Here is a 22,598-nt window from a genome sequence, read left to right on the forward strand (position 1 = left end):
AAATTGGTAATAGCTTTGGTCCATTCTTTTTTGAAAGTATCAAACATCTTTCTAGTATAAAATTGACCTGCTTTTGCTTCGATTGGATGCACTGAAGAAAGAACCGGTCTCGAGTTCATAGTCTTGAAGTCTTCATCTTCTTTGGCAGGCCCTTCGTGACTCAACTGCTTTGTCGTATTGTACAACGAGTTCATTTAACATGGTCCTCGAGTTAACAAATCCATTAAAAATGAATTAATACTCTCACTTCGTCCGGTTATGGTCATACCAGCAAAGAAAATATCCTTCAAGAAGGGTTTAGCCCAATGTGTACGTTGGTTATACATATCACTAAGCCAACAATTGCTTTCCACTTCATACTTAATTCGCATATCTTACCATGTTGCTTCAAATTGTTCAATGGTGTCACTATTTACCCATTGTCTGTGCGTCTCTTGAAAATCACTGTAATGGGAAACATATGATCGAAGGTGCTCAGTTTCATGCTTCCTAATATGGCATGAACAAAAGCGATGTCGAGTCTTTGGAAACACTTTTCTTATTGCATTGCCTATAGCTTTGTCTTGATCGGTTATAATTGCCTTCGGATACTTGCCAAACATACATTTGAGGAAATGTTCAAATAACCACTCAAATGTCTCTTCCTTTTCATTTTCAAGCAATGCACCACCAAAAAGTATAGACTGCCCATGGTGATTCACCCCAGTAAAGGGAGCAAAAGGCATCTTGAATTTGTTAGTCATATAAGTGACATCAAACACAACAACATCTCTGAATTTTGTATAGGCATCTCTTGATCTACCATCAGCCCAAAAGATATTTCTAGGATACCCATCATCAGACAAATCCACGACAAAATATTGGTCACTATCAACTAATGTTTTATTTTGAAAATGTTTTATAAGTCCATACAACTCCTTTCCTCTATGTTGTTTTCGATGCTTAGATACAACATCAGCAGTTTGCTTTGAAGTTACATCAGCTACATTTGAGGTTTTCAGTGTATTAACAGCCTTTTTAATTTGAGAAGGTTTCAACCCTGCTTGACCAAATTGCACCATAAGAGATTTACCTTCTATTGAACGGTGGAAATTGCTATGAGATCGATGCTTCATCACCTTCATAGGTGTCATAGTCAAGTCGTGATTGTGTGTGTGTCATTAAATGAGTCCACCAACCATTTTCCATCTTCCTGTCTTGTTATTCGAAGCTTAGCTTGACATCCGGTTCTAACATCTCTTTGACATTTTTTCTCATTTTCACTTGAATCATTTTTGTCAATCCGTTTAAACCTTCTTTGTTACGTACATATATTTTCCGAAAAGGCTCATTTGTTTTAGGATTTTTAATTGTGTCATCTCTACGTATACGAAAGCCATGCAAAAATGAATAATCATTATAAAATGTATAGGCATCATCGGGTGTATCAAAAACCTTTCCCAGTATCCTTTCATCATCAACATCATCTTCGTCAATTTCAATGTTTACACCGAAATCGTTAAGTTCTTCTGATTCATATGTTGCTTCCACGAAATCGTTTGTGTCAACATTTTCATTTATATACGGTTCTATAGCCTGATCAGTTGCTTCGGTTTCAAACACCATGGCCTACATAAAACCACAAGTAAAAGACAATGATAACTTGACCCTATTAATGCCATGCTGGTAACTTTTTAGAGATGGCTTAACTTTTTCATTATATCAAAAGTAATAAATTCAACCAAATTTGAACAAACAAAAGAATAAAATAAAATTTCTATTGATAAACAATTGGAACAGAAAACATATGCAAAATATACTTATCATAATAATGACTTTTCCCAAATCAAGAATTATTCGATCAAATACCACTTCAATTTCTGCTAGAGGTCCATAGTAGTTGAAAGTGAAATCATTGGTCAATTGTGAATAATGTTATAACAGTAACATTGACATTCACCTGTGAATTGAAACTTCTTGGATGTTGCAGCCACACTTTATATTTTTCTGGGAATCACGATTTCTATGGTTTTTTTTCCTTTGAAATCGTTTTTTTAACTTTTGTGAACTGAAACTTTTTATCACTTTTCTTCCCGATTTTTATGATTTTTTCCCTTCGAAATCGTTTTTTAAGTCTTCTATGAATTGAGTTCTTCATGATTTCTGTGATTTCCGATTACAATAACTTGTAATTCCGATTTTTTGAAATTTTTTTGTGATCGATGTCAATTTTTTTCGTTCAAAATCTCAGTGAAGCAGGGCCGATCATAGAACAAAAAGAATTGACCATGAAATCGTTTTTTTAAGTCTTCTGCAAATTGAATTCTTCACAATTACTGTGATTTCCGATTACAATAACTTGTAATTCCGATTTCTTTGAAATCTTTTTTGTGATCGATGTCAATTTTTTTTTCGTTCAAAATCTCAGGGATTGTGAAGCAGAGCCGATCATAGAACAAAAAAAATTCACCAATTGAATTCGCCAGTGAATAAGGAAACACGTATGGAAATCGATTTTTTTTTTTAATTTTATTTTCAGAAAATTAAACTATTTAACAAAAAACTACGTAGTTTTGATAGTTTGGATACCTAATCTTATATACCCTTAAGGGTATATTCACTTTTCCCATATATATATATATATATATATATATATATATATATATATATATATATATATATATGCTTAGGTTATTCTATTCACACTAATTATTGTATTTACATTGTATGCTATGAGAGTTATTAAGAGAATAAATTGTTTAGCAATGCGAATACGTTAAACCTTACAAAATATCGTCATTTTCATGCATTTTTGCTAATTATTATTTATTTTTGTTCTCACACATCGTTTTTCACTCATTTTCATTCTGACAGAATACAACCCAAAAAAATATTCTGACAACATTCTGGTAGAAATGAGAATAATAATAATACTAAGTGTATAATAACCTTATAGACGATTTAATCTTTGAGAATGTGTGTTAATGACACTAGTAATGTAAGATTGAAGGTATTTATATTATCAAACAACATATTTTCTTTTATCATTGTCATTGTATATGATAAATGTACAATAATTAGTTAGAATACTTGAACCTAGCTCTCTCTCTCTCTCTCTCTCTCTCTCTATATATATATATATATATATATATATATATATATATATATATATATATCTTCTTACTTTTTAATAGTATATGTTAAACATTACAATGGGTAAAGTGCATATGAATCCTATTTTTGATCAATTTTCGGTTTATATAATTACATTAGTTCAGATAATAAACAAGTTTTGATTTAGGGTTGTTATAACCTATGATTTTAATTATATTCATTGAGTTTTTGTTGTAAACAGATATGTGTTGTTTGATGTGACCCAGTGGTCTTCTGTGGTGGTATGTAGATGTTTTAATAATAAAGAGTATAAATACTAACTAGCTAGCATTAATTAATAGTAAAGAATATGAATTACTTCGCATGAAAGAAAAGAATGCAAGAGTTAAATGTAAGTATTGAATTCAATTCTTATTGTATCGATGTTACAAATAAAAGAGGGGAACATATACATGAAAAAGTATTGATAATTACAAATCAAGCCTGTCGAGGGAAACGAATGAACTTAATGCCCTCTTCACATTCTCACAACAGTTATAATCAATGGCAAACTTATCCTCCTTACAGTCGTGACATTTAAATATCATTTTGTATTGTAATTTCCTACCACATATGTTACACAGATCATCTAAGGCAATTCCTTGAGCAAATGAGAGAGGATGTGTGTGGCCACCACTGCTATAAATGTCGCCAAACTTTATATTAACAAAATTATAAACGCTTCTTAAATTGTACATATAGGTATGTGTTTCACTCTCAAGTATTAGAGGGGCACAAGCAGTATGTATAGACTGGCGACAATGTTGACAATGATAGAAAGATTCATGAGGATTCAAATAAAACTCACAAATTTCACAAAAGTATTCACTCTTATGGTTCTCAATCGGGAGGTAACTTAGTTGCATGGGATGCTTGTCATAGCTGTGCCATATCGTCTCGGAGAATAACAGAGCACATTCAGGATGGATATAAATTTCACAAACATTGCAGCTGAATGAAAGTTGATGACTATCAACATCTTTGAGACACATATGACAACCACCTGAAGGGTTTTGAACTAATGAAAGCAGGTGATTTGGGTGAGATTTATGTGTGATTTTTTTAGGTATAAACCCACAAGTAACATCAACATAGTATTTGCATTTTACACAACAATATGCAAATCCATTGCAAGGTAGATGACAAACAGCACAAACGAACACACCAAAAAAGCAAGGAAGGACGTTTGAGTAGATGAGAAGAAGTGTATGTTGTGGGTGACCTGGATGCTTTTCTATTTGCGATGGCAGTCGAGTGCACCACTCATGGAGAACAAAGTTGCAACGTTCAGGGCACATGTAAAAGGGCATGGTCGACATAACTGGTCTCATACATCCGTTGCATATCAGTTGGGTCTTTGTCTTTGGGTTATGACACATTAATAACAAAGATTTAATCTCTGAGGAAGTTTTCTCATTGAATTGTGTCTGATCAACTAGAATTAGAGGGTGTTGATGACTCATGTGTTTTAGGATTACCTCCTCACTTCTTCCACTTTCTTTGAAAAAAAATTGTTTTGGTACACTGTATGTTTCATCAGGGAATGGGAGATGAAGAAGATGAGGGTGGTCATCATCTTTAAAATTTTCGACGGTTTTGTTGAGGCCTGATAAATTGGAAATGGTACAAACAAAGTTGGTTAGTATATCTCAAATAAAGCTAAACGATAATTAATATTCGTTCATGAAATACCTATCAGTGAATATAATGAAACGGAGGAAATCATCAAAGGAGTTACTTACCAGCACGCAAGAACGACTCTCTTCTTGATGTCACACAACGCACATGTGCATAGTACATACATTTGTCACATTTGTAAATCCAAAGATTCTCCATATCATAAAAACCATGACCACATACTCTGCATTTAGGATTATGTTTGGCTATTTGATCGTTCATGGGGAAGGAATATGAAATGGTGAGTGGATGAGTATGATAAAAGGCAACTTTTGAGGTCTCGTTGATTAACAATCTTTTTGGTAGGAAAGCACAATCATTATGTAAGGAGAAGCCAACACAAGTGGTACATTGATAAAAGATTCCTTCATGCATTTTCCCACAAGCACTACAATTGCATAAAATGGCTTTAGGGAGTAAACAGATTAGTAAGTGTGGGTGGCTAGGATGATGGATGATCTTTTTTTCTTCTTCCACGGCACAGTTTACATCAATGGAGAAATCACATTCCAAACATTTGTAACACATTTCTAGACACTTGTGATCTCTCTTACAAATATTGCATCTCCAATTAATCCTCGGCCAACATAGGGAAAGAGGATGTGGATGTAATGCATGCTCTAACCTTGTCAAGAGCTCACCACAAAATTTGTGAAGCGAGACATCACATGATGAATGTTTACATTTGTAGTAGTACCTCTCGTACATATGGATTTCTTGGCCACACCTGTAACATACACCTTGAAAGCCCTCTTTCGTAATCAGACAACTATCCTCATCACCATCATCATCGAAGTCGTCATCGTCTTCGTTGTCGTGGTCATCTTCTTCTTCTTCCTCTTCAGGATATTCAAGCTGCAAATCTACGAGGCTTAGTGAATGACAATACTCGTGTTCAGGTAGTGGCTCCATCATATATTTTCTCTCTCTATAACAGTTATTGATGTTAAACTATCTTATTTATATCAAAGAAAAAGAATATATGTATGACAAATTCATGAACAAGCGAGGTTTCCTTTTATTCTTATTTACATTGGTTTCATTTGTTTATCTTTTAATTTTTTATTATTAATCTTTTTCCTTTTCTAGAAAAGTAAACAATGATTCAATGAAGTTTATTAATTTTTCAAATTTTTAAAAGTGGCTCTTCATAGTAATTTATTTCGCTTTAAGTAATTTACCAAGTTTCCTATATATTGTTCTTGTATGTAATATGGAATTTTTGGTAATGATTTATAAAAAATACATGATTTATAGTGTACATTATAAATGTTTTAAACTTACAGCTGATAAAAAAAATTATATTGTAATTTGTATGTTGTTTTCTCAAAGTCTTTTGGATAAGGTATCATGTTCTATTCTTTTTTTCTTTAATACGTAACGGAAAAATACAATTGAAATATACAAAAGTATGGTTCTTTATTTATTTATTTTTTTTTTATCTTTATAGTACCACCTCTTTAGTAAGGAATAATCCAAATTTTAAGTTGAATATATTCTTGTTTTATTAATTGGTATAGAGATTGGAGTTTATTCATATGTTTTGAGTTTAAAACCCAATGTCAATTGGTGAAGTCCACTAATGAAAGATCTCACTGAGCCCGTAAACAAAGTATATAGGAACTTGAATAAAATACACATACAAATGATTTTGAACCTTAAAACTGATTACAACAAAAATATTTGAATTTAGGAGTTATAAAATGAGTTGTAAGAGGGGTACGGTTGGGTCAGTTTGGTTGGATTATGAACCAAAACCGAACCATAACCCAACCATTAAGTTAAACAATTGGTTCCGGTTTCGATTAATAGTTATAGTTGGTTAAAGGGGTTATTAGTTGTTCAAATAAAGAATCTAAACACGATATACCACTACTAGAATTAGGAATGAACATTTGGACCGGTAAACCGACCGGAACCGGATAGAAGCGATCGACCCGGAACTCGGACGATATTCTTGTAGATTTTTTGAACCGAGAACCGTTAGAAACCGACAGTAAAACCGGCAAAAATTGGAACCGTATATTGCTATTTCTCGAAGACCGGTTCTAACATTGAAGACGCGACAAGAACCGGCAGTCGGGTTCTGTCCCTATTTTCCACAAAGTTCGGTTCCCAAACCGGTTCAGGTGCTCATCCCTAACTAGAATATTTGGTTTTTTGTAAAAATATATCTGATGGAAGCAGCTTGTGGGTAATTTCCAACACATTTCTAATGGAATTCCTAAATTTGCGACATTTTACAAACAAAATGCCAGCAAAAGTTGGAAAATGAAAAGTTCCTTTGGAAATCGCTAATGGAATTCCTAAATAATTTTACTATAATTACTGTAACTTATCGTTGTTATTATATATATATATATATATATATATATATATATATATATATATATATATATATATATATGTATATGTATGCATTTATGTATGTATATTTATTTATCTGTGTATGTGGAATTATATGTGTATATATACATGTATGTTTAAGTGTTTATATATAAATACACAATTCACTTGCATTTATATACATACACATATAAATACACAAATTTATGTATATATATATATATATATATATATATATATATATATATATATATATATATATATATATATATATATATATAGTGGTGAACGCAGAACATTTTCGTAGGTATGACACTAAAAAAAATTTTCAAATAAATATATATTAGTAGTGTCACTCGTGCTTTAAGCCGGTGCACCCAATAGAAAAAATATAAAAAAAAACATTAATTTTTTTTTACACTACGTGCCGACGTCAGAGCAGTGGCCCGGGACCACTAGGGCACCGCTAAGGTCCGCCACTGTATATATATATATATATATATATATATATATATATATATATATATATTACATACTTATAAATGATGCATTTTTTCTTACACCATATTAATTTGAAACCTCCAAAACAATTTTCCTTGAACTTCATACATTAGAAACTCCAAAGATTATTCAACTTATATAATTTAATTTATGATTAATTGAAATGGTATGATTTGTAACTTCCAAAACTCTTCAAATCATGCTATTTAATTGATGGGTTAAATGAAATATTTAGCCTATATAAGAACATTATAGCTTGCATATTACATGTATGTCAACACAAAATGATAGATGTAACGCCTCGGTTATTTAAATAAATTGATAAATATAAGTCCCAGACTAATTTGTGAAGAATTTTAGAAGTTGGGGGGTTAAAAGTGTAAGTCCCAAATTTGTTTTGAAAATATTTATGAAGGAGGGGCTAAATGATAATTTTGGGGGCTTAGTTTGAAGAGATTTTATGGAGTAAGGGGGTTGTTAGTAAATTTCAGATTTAACTTGTAAAGAGTTTTATGGGCAGGGACTATTCTTGACATTATGGCAAAAAAATTTATATGTGTCGGGTATATATGCTTTACAAATCCCTAACCCTAGCATTCTTAAGGAGCCGTCACCCTCTCCCTTTCGTTTAGCTTCCAGCCGACATGTGTCAAGTCAGCCACCACCCCCAACCTTCGTTCACTGTTCCGACCAGTCGGAATAGCCCATAGTCTGCCGTTGTTTGCTAATGACCGCCACCGTCGTGTTTTACTGTCGGCGAAGCTGTGTGCGCCACAACTATCTCTCCGTTACCATTCCCTTCCTCTTCTAATTGATGGTCACCGTTCTCAGCCGCACCCGGCCATTGCCGGTGTTGTTCCGACCATCCCTCGCTTCTGAGCTCGTCAATCAGCAGCTAACCACCGTCGCCGCTTGTTCAACCATCAAAGGAGGTTGATTCATTGCTTTTCCCTTCGACTGCCATGAGCCACCGTGCGGTGGTTGTGATTGGGAGTGTTTCCCTTGTTCAGCTCGGGTTCGTGGGTGTGTTCATGCTCTCTGTTGGTCGGAAAAACGTGTGAACCACCATGGTGGCCATTACCTTGTTGCCGCCGTGTAACCTTCCTTCTGCCGGATTTTGACACCACTAGCCACCTCCACGAGCTTGTGTATGGGTGTTTAACCTAGTAGATCAGTTGTGTTTATTTTTCATAAGGTTGCGGTGGTTTGGTTAGCTGGAAAAGCCATCACCACCACCGTGAGGTGGTGGCTACCACCAGCCACCATGGTGTGGCTGTGTGTATAGTAGTTAGTTTATGTTAGTGGGTGTGTGTATTATTTTTGGATAAAAACCTTGTAATTGTAATTAACATGAATAATAAAAGTAATAGTAACCACCACCGTGTGCCGCCGTAGACCACCACTACCCGAGGTGGTAGTGGGTGGTGCCCCGCTAGCAAACCCTAATGGGCTTAGAGATTGGTTTTGGGCCTATTGGACCATGTTTGGGTGGAAAACCCTAATTATGAGTATTCGGCCTTAGACTAATTGGGCCACTTGTGGGCTATTGGGATTGGATTGTGAATTAAGCCCAAATTATTCCATGCCAGTTATCTAGTAGAGTAAAGGACTTAATGAACTAAGTCCTTAATGGGCTAATTGAGAAAATCTAATATTTGAGAAATTATCAGGACGCACACGAAAATTATTTAATAAGTCAAATATTAAATAATAATCATTGGCAGAAATTAATCTAAGCAATAATAGACTTAATGGATTAAGTCCTTAATGGATTAAGTCCCTAGTGTGTTAAGTCCTTAGTGGATTAAGTAAGAAACACTTAACCCTAGTTATCATTTGATGTGAAACCCTAATTTCACTTGGGCTTTGTGTTGGGCCATCCGAGAATAATCAAATGGACTAGAGTAATTAGTTGGGCTTTAGGGTAAGGCCTATATGAAGGATTAGGCCCAATTTGGAAAATTGGGCCATAGATGGGCCATAGTTGGGGCCTAGATGGTTGTATGATATTAGGCCCTAGAATGATACATGTTGGACTGGACTGATCAATTGGGCCTTAAGGGAAGTCCATGTAGAGGTTTGGGCCCAATTTGGAAAATTGGGCCATATGTTGGGCTTTGACCCCTAGTTGACTTTGGGCCTATGGTTTGGACCTTGGGCTTGGGTAAGCCAAGCTTGGGGTAATGTAGTAATTATCCAAAGTATGTAATTATAATTATGTAGTGGAACCCAATTATTAATTGGGTGATATTTTGATGTTGACAGATCGGGAATCTGTCATCTAGCAGCTGGGGTCGAGTCTGCGGGACTTCAGCAGTGTAGGATTGAGCCTGCGGGACTTCAACAGTGTGAGGTGAGTTTCCTTCTAGTAGGAACGGGTCTACGGCCACAATGCCGACCCGTTAGTTAGCAGTAGTTCCGGACTCCAGTCTAATGCAGTAGTTCATTATGCTTGGTGTCTTTGCGATACAGATGAGTTATGTGTTCCGGACTATGGTCTGATGCAGTATGTGTTTATATTATATGCTATGATTATGTTATGCTATGTTCAGTTAGTTCCGGACCTCGGTCCGATGCAGTAGTTAGATTGCTTGATGTCTTTGTGATTCAGGCATGGTTTGTGTTATGTGTTCCGGACTCTGTTCCGATGCAGTATGAACTATATGTATTCATGCTAGTTGATATGTTTACGATATACTATGTTCAGTCAGTTTTCGGACTGCGGTCCGATGCAGGGGACGGGGTCCCAGTCAGTTTCGGACTTCGGTCCGATGCAGTTAGTTCCGGACTTCAGTCCGATGCAGGGGACGGGATCCCAGTCAGTTCGAACTTCGGTCCGATGCAGTTTTCGGACTTCGGTCCAATGCAGTGGGCAAGGCCCAATATGTGTTTATATGTTATTGTATGGTATGTGGTAGTTTGGGGGAGCTCACTAAGCTTCGTGCTTACAGTTTCAGTTTTGGTTTCAGGTACTCAGTTTTCAAAAGAGGAGCTCGAGAAGATTGCAGTGCATACACCATTTGTTCATCCTGTGATGTTTATACTCTGATATACTTGACAGTTGTTATGATATTTTGAGATACATTGCTTATGATTTTATATAAGGTTTATCAACTATGGTTTTTATTATTAAATTAAACGAAATTTTCAGACTGTGTTTTTGGGATGTTTCAAGTTGGTATCAGAGCCTTGGTTTGAGGGATTCGGGCGCACTCCCGAGTGTGTCTGAACTCAAAATAAGGAAGTGGTATAAAGTTTTCAAGAGAAAAATCATGGTTACAAAAGAATTTTGAGAAAAGAAAACAATTTTAGAAAAAAGTATAAAGAAAAGAGTTTTAGAAAAAGCGAAAAGAGTTTTGAAAAGAGAAAAGGGTGTGGTGCATGCAATCAGCCGAGCTCAAGTAAGTACTCCCAAATTACCCATACAAGTTTTATGTTATGAATATCAGTTTCAGTTTCAGTAGCACAGCATGCTAGAATAGGGCTAAGGATCTAAGAAGGATGCCTTATGTGCCTATTATATGTGTATCAGCATTATGAGAATTGCATGCTAGTTAGGGCTAAGGATCTAGGAAGGATGCCTTATGTGCCTATTATATATGTATCAGCTTTATGAGAATTGCATGCTAGTTAGGGCTAAGGATCTAGGGAGGATGCCTTATGTGCCAGTTATATGTGTACCAGCTTATTGAGAGATGCATGCTAGTACAGAGTAGCCAGTATGATAATCAGAGTAGTATATGCTTTAGTATGTGTACTCAACACCCGAATGTTGCTTGCTTTGTGCTCCTAGGAGTTCTAGTTGTCTTTCACTAACTAGTAAGCGAATATGATAAGTTACATATTGCAAGGACTAAATAATTTCAGAAGGTTAGGTCTAGCCCTATTTCGTAGCTATTGTCTGAGTCCAACCGTTGTAAGGTAGGGTCTCTCATTCGAAGAATTATCTAGTCTGAGTAATATGTAATAGTTATCGCGAGCTAGTTAGGGGAAGAAAGCAGGAACTTCTTATGCAGCTGATGGTGGGGAGTGAGTTAGTGGAGTCAGAGATTTCCCTAGGGCAAGCCTAGGATGAGATTAGCATGAGATCAGTAGTAGTAGTAGAAGGGACTTGGTGGAGTCAAGGCAGTTCTTGAGGAAAGTACGGATAGATGTGGAAGGTAGTAGGGGCCCATACTACTGAAAGCAGAGGATCTATACTCGAATCAAGGAAGGCTGAGATGAAACCAGAGAACTTGTAGTGTGTGAGATCCCTCGAGTTTGGATAAGTATTGTGATGTTAGTGATGGTATATTGCCAAGTATAGTGATGTTATGTGGTAGACCAGATGGTAGTTCTGGTGTCGACGAGGGATCAGGCTCGAACTCTGTAGCAGGGCAGCTTGATGATCAGGTGAAGGAGTTCATTCCATATGAGGTTATGCGCAGTATCATTGACCAGACTCCTATGATCCTCAGAATGATCAAGGAGGGCATTATAGAGATGTGTGATGAGAGGCCGAGCACTTTCTGCACTGAGGTTGCAGACATGATAGGGACCCGTACGTTGATGTTTCGGGAATTCGTGAAGCTTCAGATTGTCATGGGGGTTAGGGACCCCATTGTTAGCAGCAGATGAGTGGCATATGTCGCCAACATTTTTCGTACCAGACATCTCGAAAGGAGACAAGATCCGACTTGCTTCCTATATCTTGAGGGATAGAGCACGAGATTGATAGGAAAAGGTTGGTAGTGAGTTGAGTAATGATGCGGTTGATGCTATGTCATGGGATGACTTTCAGACTAGATTCTGGGAAGAGTGTGCCCAGACTTTTGAGGCGTGGAACTTGGCGCAAGAGTTGTTAGATCTCCACCAGACGACTGAGACTGTGGCAGAGATCACTGCCAAGTCTCGAGAAAGAGCTTATATGGTACCGCAGTATGCAGCAGATGAGGAAATGAAGAAGGTAAGTTATCAGAACATACTGTAGAATGATAGCAGGGAGATCGTGAGTATCTAAGGGTGCAAGACCCTGAATGATATGACTTATAGAGCTTGAGAACGGGATATGGACTTGGAGCACATGGGTAAGAGGGAAACAGAGCAGTTGATTATATAGAAGGGTCTCGAGAGGAGACCCAAGATTTCGGAGCAGCTTTCGAGAGACCAGCAGGACCAGATTCGGTGCAACACTTGCGGGAGTAGGAGAGTACAACGTCATCTTGGTTTATTCCAAGACTAAGGAGTAGCACAAGAAGCACCTGAGGGAGGTGCTAGAGACTTTGAGGGGGGAGAGAATTTTTGCAAGGTTCTCTAATTGTGAGTTCTGGTTGCACGGGGTGCAATTTCTTGGGCACCATGTCAATCAGAAAAATATTCTAGTCGATCCGACCAAGATAGAGGCCGTGATGCAGTGGGAGATTCCGAGGTCTCCAATTGAGATTCGGAGCTTCCTGGGTTTAACGGGTTATTACTGGAGATTTATTTGGATTTTTTTTTAGAAGTTGTGTGATCTTTTGGATTAGCTGGTGTTGAAACCCTAGCACGGATAAGCATGAGTTTTAGCAAATTGGTCATGGGTGGTGAGAAGACTTGGGAATTCTTCCAATTTTGTGTGATGTAAGGCATTAACTGAATCAAAGTGGGGGAGAATCACCCAAGGATTCAGAAGCGGGAGCAGTTTTGAGACTAGGATAAGTTTTGCATCCTTGTTTGAAAGGAAGACAACCCATGTGGTTGTATGATTCGAGGAGAGTGTGATATGGATGTTCGGAAAATCTTGTCAATGATGATATCGCGTTATCAGAATGTTGCCAGCAAGCCTTAGGGAATCCGGTTGAGGATTCCAGTCAGGACATGAGTTCAGCAGAGTGCGGGTCAAGTGCGTGTTCGATCCAGTATAGATAGTTTTAGTGTGTTGTAAGTCTTCGGGTATAGCCGTAGCATTCACTAGCAGCCAGATAGTGTCAGAGTGTTGTAAGTCTGCGGGTGTAGCCGTAGCATTCACTAGCAGTCATATAGTGTTAGAGTGTTGAAAGTCTAGGGGTGTAGCCGTAGCATTCACTGGGTTGGTAGATAGCGTGATTGCATTGGTAGGGCGCAGAAAGAATAGTAGTACCCACCAGTTCGGGTGTAGCAGGTAAGGATATGGAAATCCATGGATTTGATTTCGGAATTACCTAGAAGGATTAGATCAGGTTGATTCAGTGATACAACTGCAGGAGTTCCACTGCAGTTAAGGGATCAGGGAAGCAATGGATTGTATAAGATTGCTTGTGATATAGGGCTACCATCGGTTAGGTAGCAATCACTTTTAGCCTGTATTTGGTGACGTTAGGATTCGACGTACGAACCCGGTCGATTGGATCAGAAGGTTGTTAGAGCCTTAGTGACATGATAACTAGTGGCAACTAGTTCTAGAGAAGGATTTTGTTCAGAAGTCATGTGAGACGACTAAGTAGGGAGTCCTTTGGCTCTGCAGTTGGGCTGGAACCCGATAGTTTAGATGATTGGCGGAAAATTGAGACCAGGTAGGTCTCGGTAGATGTTGGGAAGCAGCCATGTGGCAGCATATAGTTTCAGACAATTTAGTGTTTCAGGCAGTTCAGTGTTTCAGGTAGTTCAGTGTCCAGACAGTTCAGTGTTTCGAGCAGTTCAGTGTTCAGACAGTTCAGTGTTTCAGGCAGTTACAGCTCTTGGGCAATGTTAGTAAATGTACCCTAAGTTGCAAGTACTGACAGGATAATTGGTTTATTGGGAAGTGACAAGTCACGCACAGCGAAAATAGCTGAGCATTGGACAAGTATAAGTGATCTACAGGAATAATTAGGTTTGTGAACCTGTTTTGTAGTGGGAGTTCTCGAGCTAGCAGAAGTTGAGTAGTCAGTTGAGAGATAAGCAGGCTGGTTTCATCGATAATGATTCAATAAGAGTGATTTGTTAAGATTCGGATCATCTCGAGACAACAGAATTCAGATGAAATGATGTGATCAAGTAGCGAGGAATGAGTTCGCCTGCGGATGCTAGGGCTTTGCGATGATTGGTCACAGCTGCCCTGAGAAGGCTAGGGTGTGCCCAGGATTATGGCCATGTTACATGAGTAGATAGCATGTAAGGAAGAGTAAGGAATGATTTCGAGGACGAAATCTAATTTAAGTGGGGGAGAGTTGTAACGCCTCGGTTATTTAAATAAATTAATAAATATAAGTCCCAGACTAATTTGTGAAGAATTTTAGAAGTTGGGGGTTAAAGTGTAAGTCCCAGATTTGTTTTGTAAATATTTATGAAGGTAGGGGCTAAATGATAATTTTGGGGGCTTAATTTGAAGAGATTTTATGGAGTAAGGGGGGTTGTTGGTACATTTCGGATTTAACTTGTAAAGAGTTTTATGGGCAGGGACTATTCTTGACATTATGGAAAAAAAATTTATATGTGTCGGGTATATATGCTTTACAAAGCCCTAACCCTAGCATTCTTAAGGAGCCGTCACCCTCTCCCTTTCGTTTAGCTTCCAGCCGCCATGTGTGAAGTCAGCCACCACCCCCAACCTTCGTTCACTGTTCTGACCAGTCGGAGTAGCCCATCGTCCGCCGTTGTTTGCTAATGACCGCCACTGTCGTGTTATACTGTCGGCGACATCAGGAACTGTCGGTGAAGCTGTGTGCGCCACAACTATCTCTCCGCCACCATTCCCTTCTACTGGTCACCGTTCTCAGCCGCACCCGTCCATTGTCGATGTTGTTCCGACCATCCCTCGCTTCTGAGCTCGTCAATCAGCAGCTAGCCGCCGTCGCCGCTTGTTCAACCATCAAAGGAGGTTGTTTCATTGCTTTTCCCTTCGACTGCCATGAGCCACCGTGAGGTGGTTGTGATTGGGAGTGTTTCCCTTGTTTTTCTTGGGTTCGTGGGTGTGTTCATGCTCTCTGTTGGCCGGAAAAACGTGTGAACCACCATGGTGGCCATTACCTTGCTGCCGCCGTGTAACCTTCCTTCTGCCGGATTTTGACACCACTAGCCACCTCCACGAGCTTGTGTATGGGTGTTTAACCTAATAGATCAGTTGTGTTTATTTTTCATAAGGTTGCGGTGGTTTGGTTAGCTGGAAAAGCCATCACCATCACCGTGAGGTAGTGGCTGCCGCCAAGCACCACCGCCAGCCACCATGGTGTGGCTGTGTGTGTAGTAGTTAGTTTATGTTAGTGGGTGTGTGTATTATTTTTGGATAAAAACCTTGTAATTATAATTAACATGGATAATAAAAGTAATAGTAACCACCACCGTAAGGTGGTGGCCGCCACCGTGTGCCGCCGTAGACCACCACTACCCGAGGTGGTAGTGGGTGGCGCCCCGCTAGCAAACCCTAATGGGCTTAGAGATTGGTTTTGGGCCTATTGGACCATGTTTGGGTGGAAAACCCTAATTATGAGTATTAGGCCTTAGACTAATTGGGCCACTTGTGGTCCATTGGGATTAGATTGTGAATTAAGCCCAAATTATTCCATGCTAGTTATCTAGTAGAGTAAATGATTTAATGAACTAAGTCCTTAATGGGCTAATTGAGAAAATCTAATATTTGAGAAATTATCAGGACGCACACGAGAATTATTTAATAAGTCAAATATTAAATAATAATCATTGGCAGAAATGAATCTAAGCAATAATGGACTTAATGGATTAAGTCCTTAATGGATTAAGTCCCTAGTGTGTTAAGTTCTTAGTGGGTTAAGTAAGAAACACTTAACCTTAGTTATCATTTGATGTGAAACCCTAATTTCACTTGGGCTTTGTGTTGGGCCATCCGAGAATAATCAAATTGACTAGAGTAATTAGTTGGGCTTTAGGGTAAGGCCCATATGAAGGATTGGGCCCAATTTGGAAAATTGGGCCATAGATGGGTCATAGTTGGGGCCTAGATGGTTGTATGATATTGGGCCCTAGAATGATACATGTTGGACTGGACTGATCAATTGGGCCTTAAGGGAAGTCCATGTAGAGGTTTGGGCCCAATTTGGAAAATTGGGCCATATGTTGGGCTTTGACCCCTAGTTGACTTTGGGCCTATGGTTTGGACCTTGGGCTTGGGTAAGCCAAGCTTGGGGTAATGTAGTAATTATCCAAAGTATGTAATTATAATTATGTAGTGGAACCCAATTATTAATTGGGTGATATTTTGATGTTGACAGATCGGGAATCTGTCATCTAGCAGCTGGGGTCGAGTCTGCGGGACTTCAGCAGTGTAGGATTGAGCCTGCGGGACTTCAACAGTGTGAGGTGAGTTTCCTTCTAGTAGGAACGGGTCTACGGCCACAATGCCGACCCGTTAGTTAGCAGTAGTTTCGGACTCCAGTCTGATGCAGTAGTTCATTATGCTTGGTGTCTTTGTGATACAGATGAGTTATGTGTTCCGGACTATGGTCTGATGCAGTATGCAGTATATGTGTTTATATTATATGATATGATTATGTTATGCTATGTTTAGTTAGTTCCGGACCTCGGTCCGATGCAGTAGTTAGAGTGTTTGATGTCTTTGTGATTCAGGCATGGTTTGTGTTATGTGTTCCGGACGCTGTTCCGATGCAGTATGCACTATATGTATTCATGCTAGTTGATATGTTTACGATATACTATGTTCAGTCAGTTTTCGGACTTCGGTCCGATGCAGGGGACGGGGTCCCAGTCAGTTCCGGACTTCGGTCCGATGCAGTTAGTTCTGGATTTCGGTCCGATGCAGGGGACGGGGTCCCAGTCAGTTCCGGACTTCGGTCCGATGCAGTTTCCGAACTTCGGTATGATGCAATGGACAAGGCCCAATATGTGTTTATATGTTATTATATGATATGTGGTAGTTTGGGGGAGCTCACTAAGTTTCGTGCTTACAGTTTCAGTTTTGGTTTCAGGTACTTAGTTTTCAAAAGAGGAGCTCGGGAAGATTGCGGTGCACACACCATTTGTTCTATCTGGGATGTTTATACTCTGATATACTTGACAGTTGTTATGATATTTTGAGATACATTGCTTATGATTTTTATATGAGGTTTATCGACTATGGTTTTTATTATTAAATTAAACGAAATTTTCAAACTGTGTTTTTGGGATGTTTCAATAGATTTTATTGGTAGAGTTTGAAGAGTTATATGATTGGTTCCATAGATGTAAGAGAACAATTGCAACTTTTCTAAATGTAAATGTAAATTTGGTGCATGTAAAGTTTTATATATTAACCAAGCTTCAAATTTGGGTTTGTGTATAGAGGTATACCGACAATTTTTTTAAAAATTTTATGTGTTATGGATCTTTTTATAATCATAATATGATGAAGTGAGATTAATAATTACTTCTCATGAGCTTTTAGTAAATCAATCTTTAAGCTATTTATCAGTTAGAGCAATTAACTTTGTTAACATGTATATATCTTTATGTCGTCTTTCTCTTTTATGTTAAGACAATATTTTTTTCTGTCCAAGAGAACATTATTCAACATGTATTTTATGTTATTAGTTATGTACCATGTTAGTTTCTATCGTTTATTTTGGTGTAAATAACATCGATGGAACTTTTGATAAAAAGGAGTTTACACTTATTATCCCAAAATGTTGGTGATAGTGATAAATTAGAACAAATGATTTTAAATATGATATGGATTTATTGTTGAAAACTAAGGATTATTTATGTGTTATAAAAATACTTTCATTATGTTCTCAAACAATGTATATGTATGTATCCATTTTTTAAATGTTTTTTATAGTAATTAAAATAAGTACTCTATTATATCTTGTTACATTAGTCAAATTTTTTTCCTATTCATTATTCACCTTAAAGTTAAAGTAAAACTAAATAAAATATTAATACTTTTATAAGAAAATATTAATACTTTTATATTCCTTAATTAATAGCATTTATAATATTTATAAATTTCCAATAATTTTTTGCATTCTCTTATTACATATGTAGTTATATTAGTATATTTTTCTTATAAAAAGTCATCATTTGGTTGAAGATATTGTGATTCAAAAGTTTTCATATAGTTGAAGCATTCATGATCTAAATATGATGATTTGAAGAAATGGGTTATGTTGCATCGATGGTAATTGTAATATGATTTTTTTCTTTGAAACAACATAAATGAGGCTTTTCTATTCAGTTTCTCATTTGATCTTCATATGTGATTTGTGTGTATTACTCAATCTTGAATGTGACTCTCCAAACATCAATGTTTTGTTTGAAATATCTTTTTGATTCTTCTTTTTTAAGAAAAACATTTTGATTGCAGGTTAATGAAGAATTCTCATCAAGTTTCTATGGTTGAATGGTGTTAAATGAAGAAAGAAGATTCAAAAAATGGATAAAGGTTTTTCGTTTGAGCAAAATAGACGAATGTTAGTTTTTTCTTTTGATTTAAATGTATATTTATGTAACATTTTTATTTATATATTCAACAACCCAACGTTCTTATTTATTTGATTGTAGTTTTTCTATTTTGATTATGTTTATTTTCTATTATTTTTTTTTGTTGGATTATTCTACACAACATATTTACAAGACAATATTTAAAAGATAGCATAATTTTTGACATTTGATTTGTAATTATAACGAATTATCATAATATGTTCTTCATATGAAAGTAATTTATCCATAATACTACGACAACAATTACATATGACATTTACGAAAATATATATTATATGTGATTTGTTTAACACACACACACACACACACATATATATATATATATATATATATATATATATATATATATATATATATATAGTAAATTTATAATTAAATATCTTTATGTTTAATAATTGAAGGGATTAAAAAGATGCATCAAAACCAATTATTTAGAAGAATATAATAATAATAATAATAATAATAATAATAATAATAATAATAATAATAATAATAATAATAATAATTACACATTTCCAAGTACCGCATTATTTGAAACTTACACTACAACTCAAGAATTTTTTTAATTTAAGTATATTTATTAGTTATAACTGAAGAGTTTTTAACTTATGATTATTAATTAGTAATCACTAATAACCATTTATTTTTCTTTCTTTCTTATATAAGGTTATAAAGTTCTGCTTATTAAAAACATTAATGTATTTGAAGAGATTTATGATTTAAATATGAAGAGTTAATATAAATGTTATAATAGATGTTTTAGTGTTTTTATGTTATTAAAAGTTGTAGTGTTTATTTTTCATATTTTTTATTATTCGTTAAATATATATATATATATATATATATATATATATATATATATATATATATATATATATTCTTAATACAAATGCTATAATATATATTTTTTTTGTATTTTTATGTTACTAAAAGTTGTAGTTCATATTTTTTGTTCATACATTTTGTTACCCGTTATATATAAATTATCACACGTTTGATATATAATTTACATAATTTTAAACGGTTTATAAAATTATCAAATAATTGTATATATCACAATGACCTAAAATAATTAAAACTATAATGTTTAATGAAACTAATATGTTAACTATATGTTTGTTTTTCTACTAGCATTTTTTTTCAAAGAAGAAATATTATATAAAATTTGGTAAAAATTATTATTTTAGCTATATAATTGTATTCCCGCGCAACGTGAGGGGATTCGCCTAGTGTGTCTATATATATATATATATATATATATATATATATATATATATATATATATATATATATATATATATATATATATATATATATATATATATATATATATGGCTAGGCTATAATATGGATGGACATGTGCAAATGTATGGAGGAGTGTATTTACCTAAAAAAATTTGTAAAAAATTTAGACCTTTTTGTTTGTATGATTTGGGGTTGTGAAAGGTTCAATATTTAGTAGAAAAAAATTGAATTTTGAATACCATAAGCTTAATATGAAGATAAGAGAACGATGTATGCTGAAGGTATCTTGATTGAAAAAGGAGAAGTAGTTTCTAATGCTGAAAGGGGACTTGATACATGTGATTAAGTGTGAATAATGAGTAGCACCCAAAAGGACTTCTGGAGCTCTATACCAAAGGGTCAATATCTGAAATGATACAAGTTGTTTAGCAATCTTCAAATTCACTTTTTTTTTTAAGAATTTTAACCATTTTGTCAATCGAAATGGTACTTTTTAAAGAATTTTCACACAAGAGGATTGTCTTCCCATCTTAGTTTACACCTTGCTTCACATCCAACAAACTGTTTGATTTCGTTAATCGCTATCAAATCCAGAACAAATCAATACCATTTCGATTTGATTACTAAAAAGCCATAGATAGAAACATAAATGGGATACACATAATATAAACCTAAAACCGAAATAAGAGTTATTCTAATCAAAATCCCCGTTAGAATAATCATAATGTAAAACCAGTTGCAGATTCATAAAAATTCAAATACCATGAGAAGAAGAAAAGTGCGATGGGAATAATCTTTGATAGTGAATCTCAATTTCAAGTTGTTGGTGACAAACACGATACAGGAGATGCATTGAAGGAGAAGAACATGGATAGAAATTGGAGAGATCGTCGCCTCTTGATATTATCTTAATCAGAGAGAAAAAGAGGAAGAGAGCAATCTCTATTTTGGAGGGAAAATGGTTATAGACGGTAAGAAATGCGTATTTGTAGTTCCCTTTTTGTTACGATGATATCAGCGAAATTGATCCAAAGATTTAAAATAATCAACGAAAAACATTAAAGAGATCAGGTTGTTTGTTTTAGATGATGTAATTAAGTTTCTGCTTTAATATATATAGAGATTTACCAAAAAAAAAAATAGACCCAATTCCTAGTTTAATTAGAACATTGTGAAAATTCTTAAAATGTTTACTAATTGGCAGGGCCGGCCCAAACCCAAGCGAGCTGGGGCAGGGCATCAAAATTAGATGGGCAAGAGATTTGGTCCATCAGTTATGGATAGGGTATTTTGTTTTTGGTCTAAATGTGATCTGGTCAAATGTTTATGCTGATATGGGAAAGGCGGCAAGGGCATGGGCTGAAAAAACTGAATGCTGGCAATCAGCCAATCACGAAGAGTAGTCGATTTTTACAATGCCCCATATATAAACGGTAGATTTTTACGCGAATTGCACAACCATTCAATTGACGATTGAGTAGCATATTTGCGTCCGAGATGAATTAGTTGATTATATGTATGTTCTCTATAATAGCATCTTTCATTTTCTTTCAATCCGTTTTGTTCATAACTTTATTTGGTTTATAGTTAGAATTTGGAATGGTTAATAATTAATGTCTATTTATAAATTACTTACCTTAGATTTCTAATACCATTACATGATTTAAATACATGTTTTATTTGTTAGATTTTTTTTGAGAATACTTAAAATCACCGCAAATATCCTATGCTTTGGTATTCATTTCCGTGATAACTGAGAAGTAGGTGTTTAAGGTCTTTGTTGGTTATCACAGCTTCTGTGAATCTCAGTTACTTGAATTTTTATTACATGTCTTGTTTGCCTCTTTCCCATTTTGACACAGTATGGGCATGGTTGGAAAATGAAGATTCTCTTGGTGCTACTTTGATGGTGCTTTTTTATTTATTGAGTAAATTACACGAATGGTCCCTATGGTTTAGGGTAATTTGCGTGTTTGGTCCCTAATTTATTTATTTATTTTTAACTCGGAAGGTCCCTATTGTTTGTTTTTGTTACGCGCTTGGTCCCTGTCTTACCTAAAATGACTATTTTACCCTTGATTTTTTTTTAATTTATTTAAATAAACACACCCCCAACCCCACCCCTCACATTATCTCACATACCCTAATATTTTTTCATATTTAAATAATAGTATTTTTAACTAAGATAGGGACCAAACACGTAACAAAAACAAATAGTAGGGACCAAACGCATAACAAAAACAAATAATAAGGACCTTCCGAGTTAAAAAATAAATTAGAGACCGATCATGCAAATTACCCCAAACCATAGG

At 35.6% G+C, this 22,598-nt stretch overlaps 2 protein-coding genes across 2 annotated transcripts; both read right to left on the reverse strand.

Annotated features, from left to right (window-relative positions):
- Positions 1 to 374: 374 nt before the first annotated feature.
- On the reverse strand, positions 375 to 1,133 carry LOC145068004 (protein FAR1-RELATED SEQUENCE 7-like). Its single transcript, XM_079015011.1, has one exon. The coding sequence runs from the start codon at positions 1,131 to 1,133 to the stop codon at positions 375 to 377; it is 759 nt and encodes a 252-aa protein (XP_078871137.1).
- Positions 1,134 to 3,485: 2,352 nt separating this feature from the next.
- LOC145068917 (uncharacterized) lies at positions 3,486 to 5,724 on the reverse strand. The gene is made up of 2 exons (XM_079015885.1): positions 4,875 to 5,724; positions 3,486 to 4,738 (listed from the first exon to the last, which is right to left on the reverse strand). The coding sequence occupies exons 1-2, from the start codon at positions 5,722 to 5,724 to the stop codon at positions 3,564 to 3,566; spliced, it is 2,025 nt and encodes a 674-aa protein (XP_078872011.1). The 3' UTR covers positions 3,486 to 3,563.
- Between the last annotated feature and the right edge of the window lie 16,874 nt (positions 5,725 to 22,598).

This window comes from Lactuca serriola, chromosome 8 (assembly GCF_051521515.1).
Source record: "Lactuca serriola cultivar US96UC23 chromosome 8, Lser_US96UC23_V15, whole genome shotgun sequence".
NCBI lineage: Eukaryota > Viridiplantae > Streptophyta > Magnoliopsida > Asterales > Asteraceae > Lactuca > Lactuca serriola.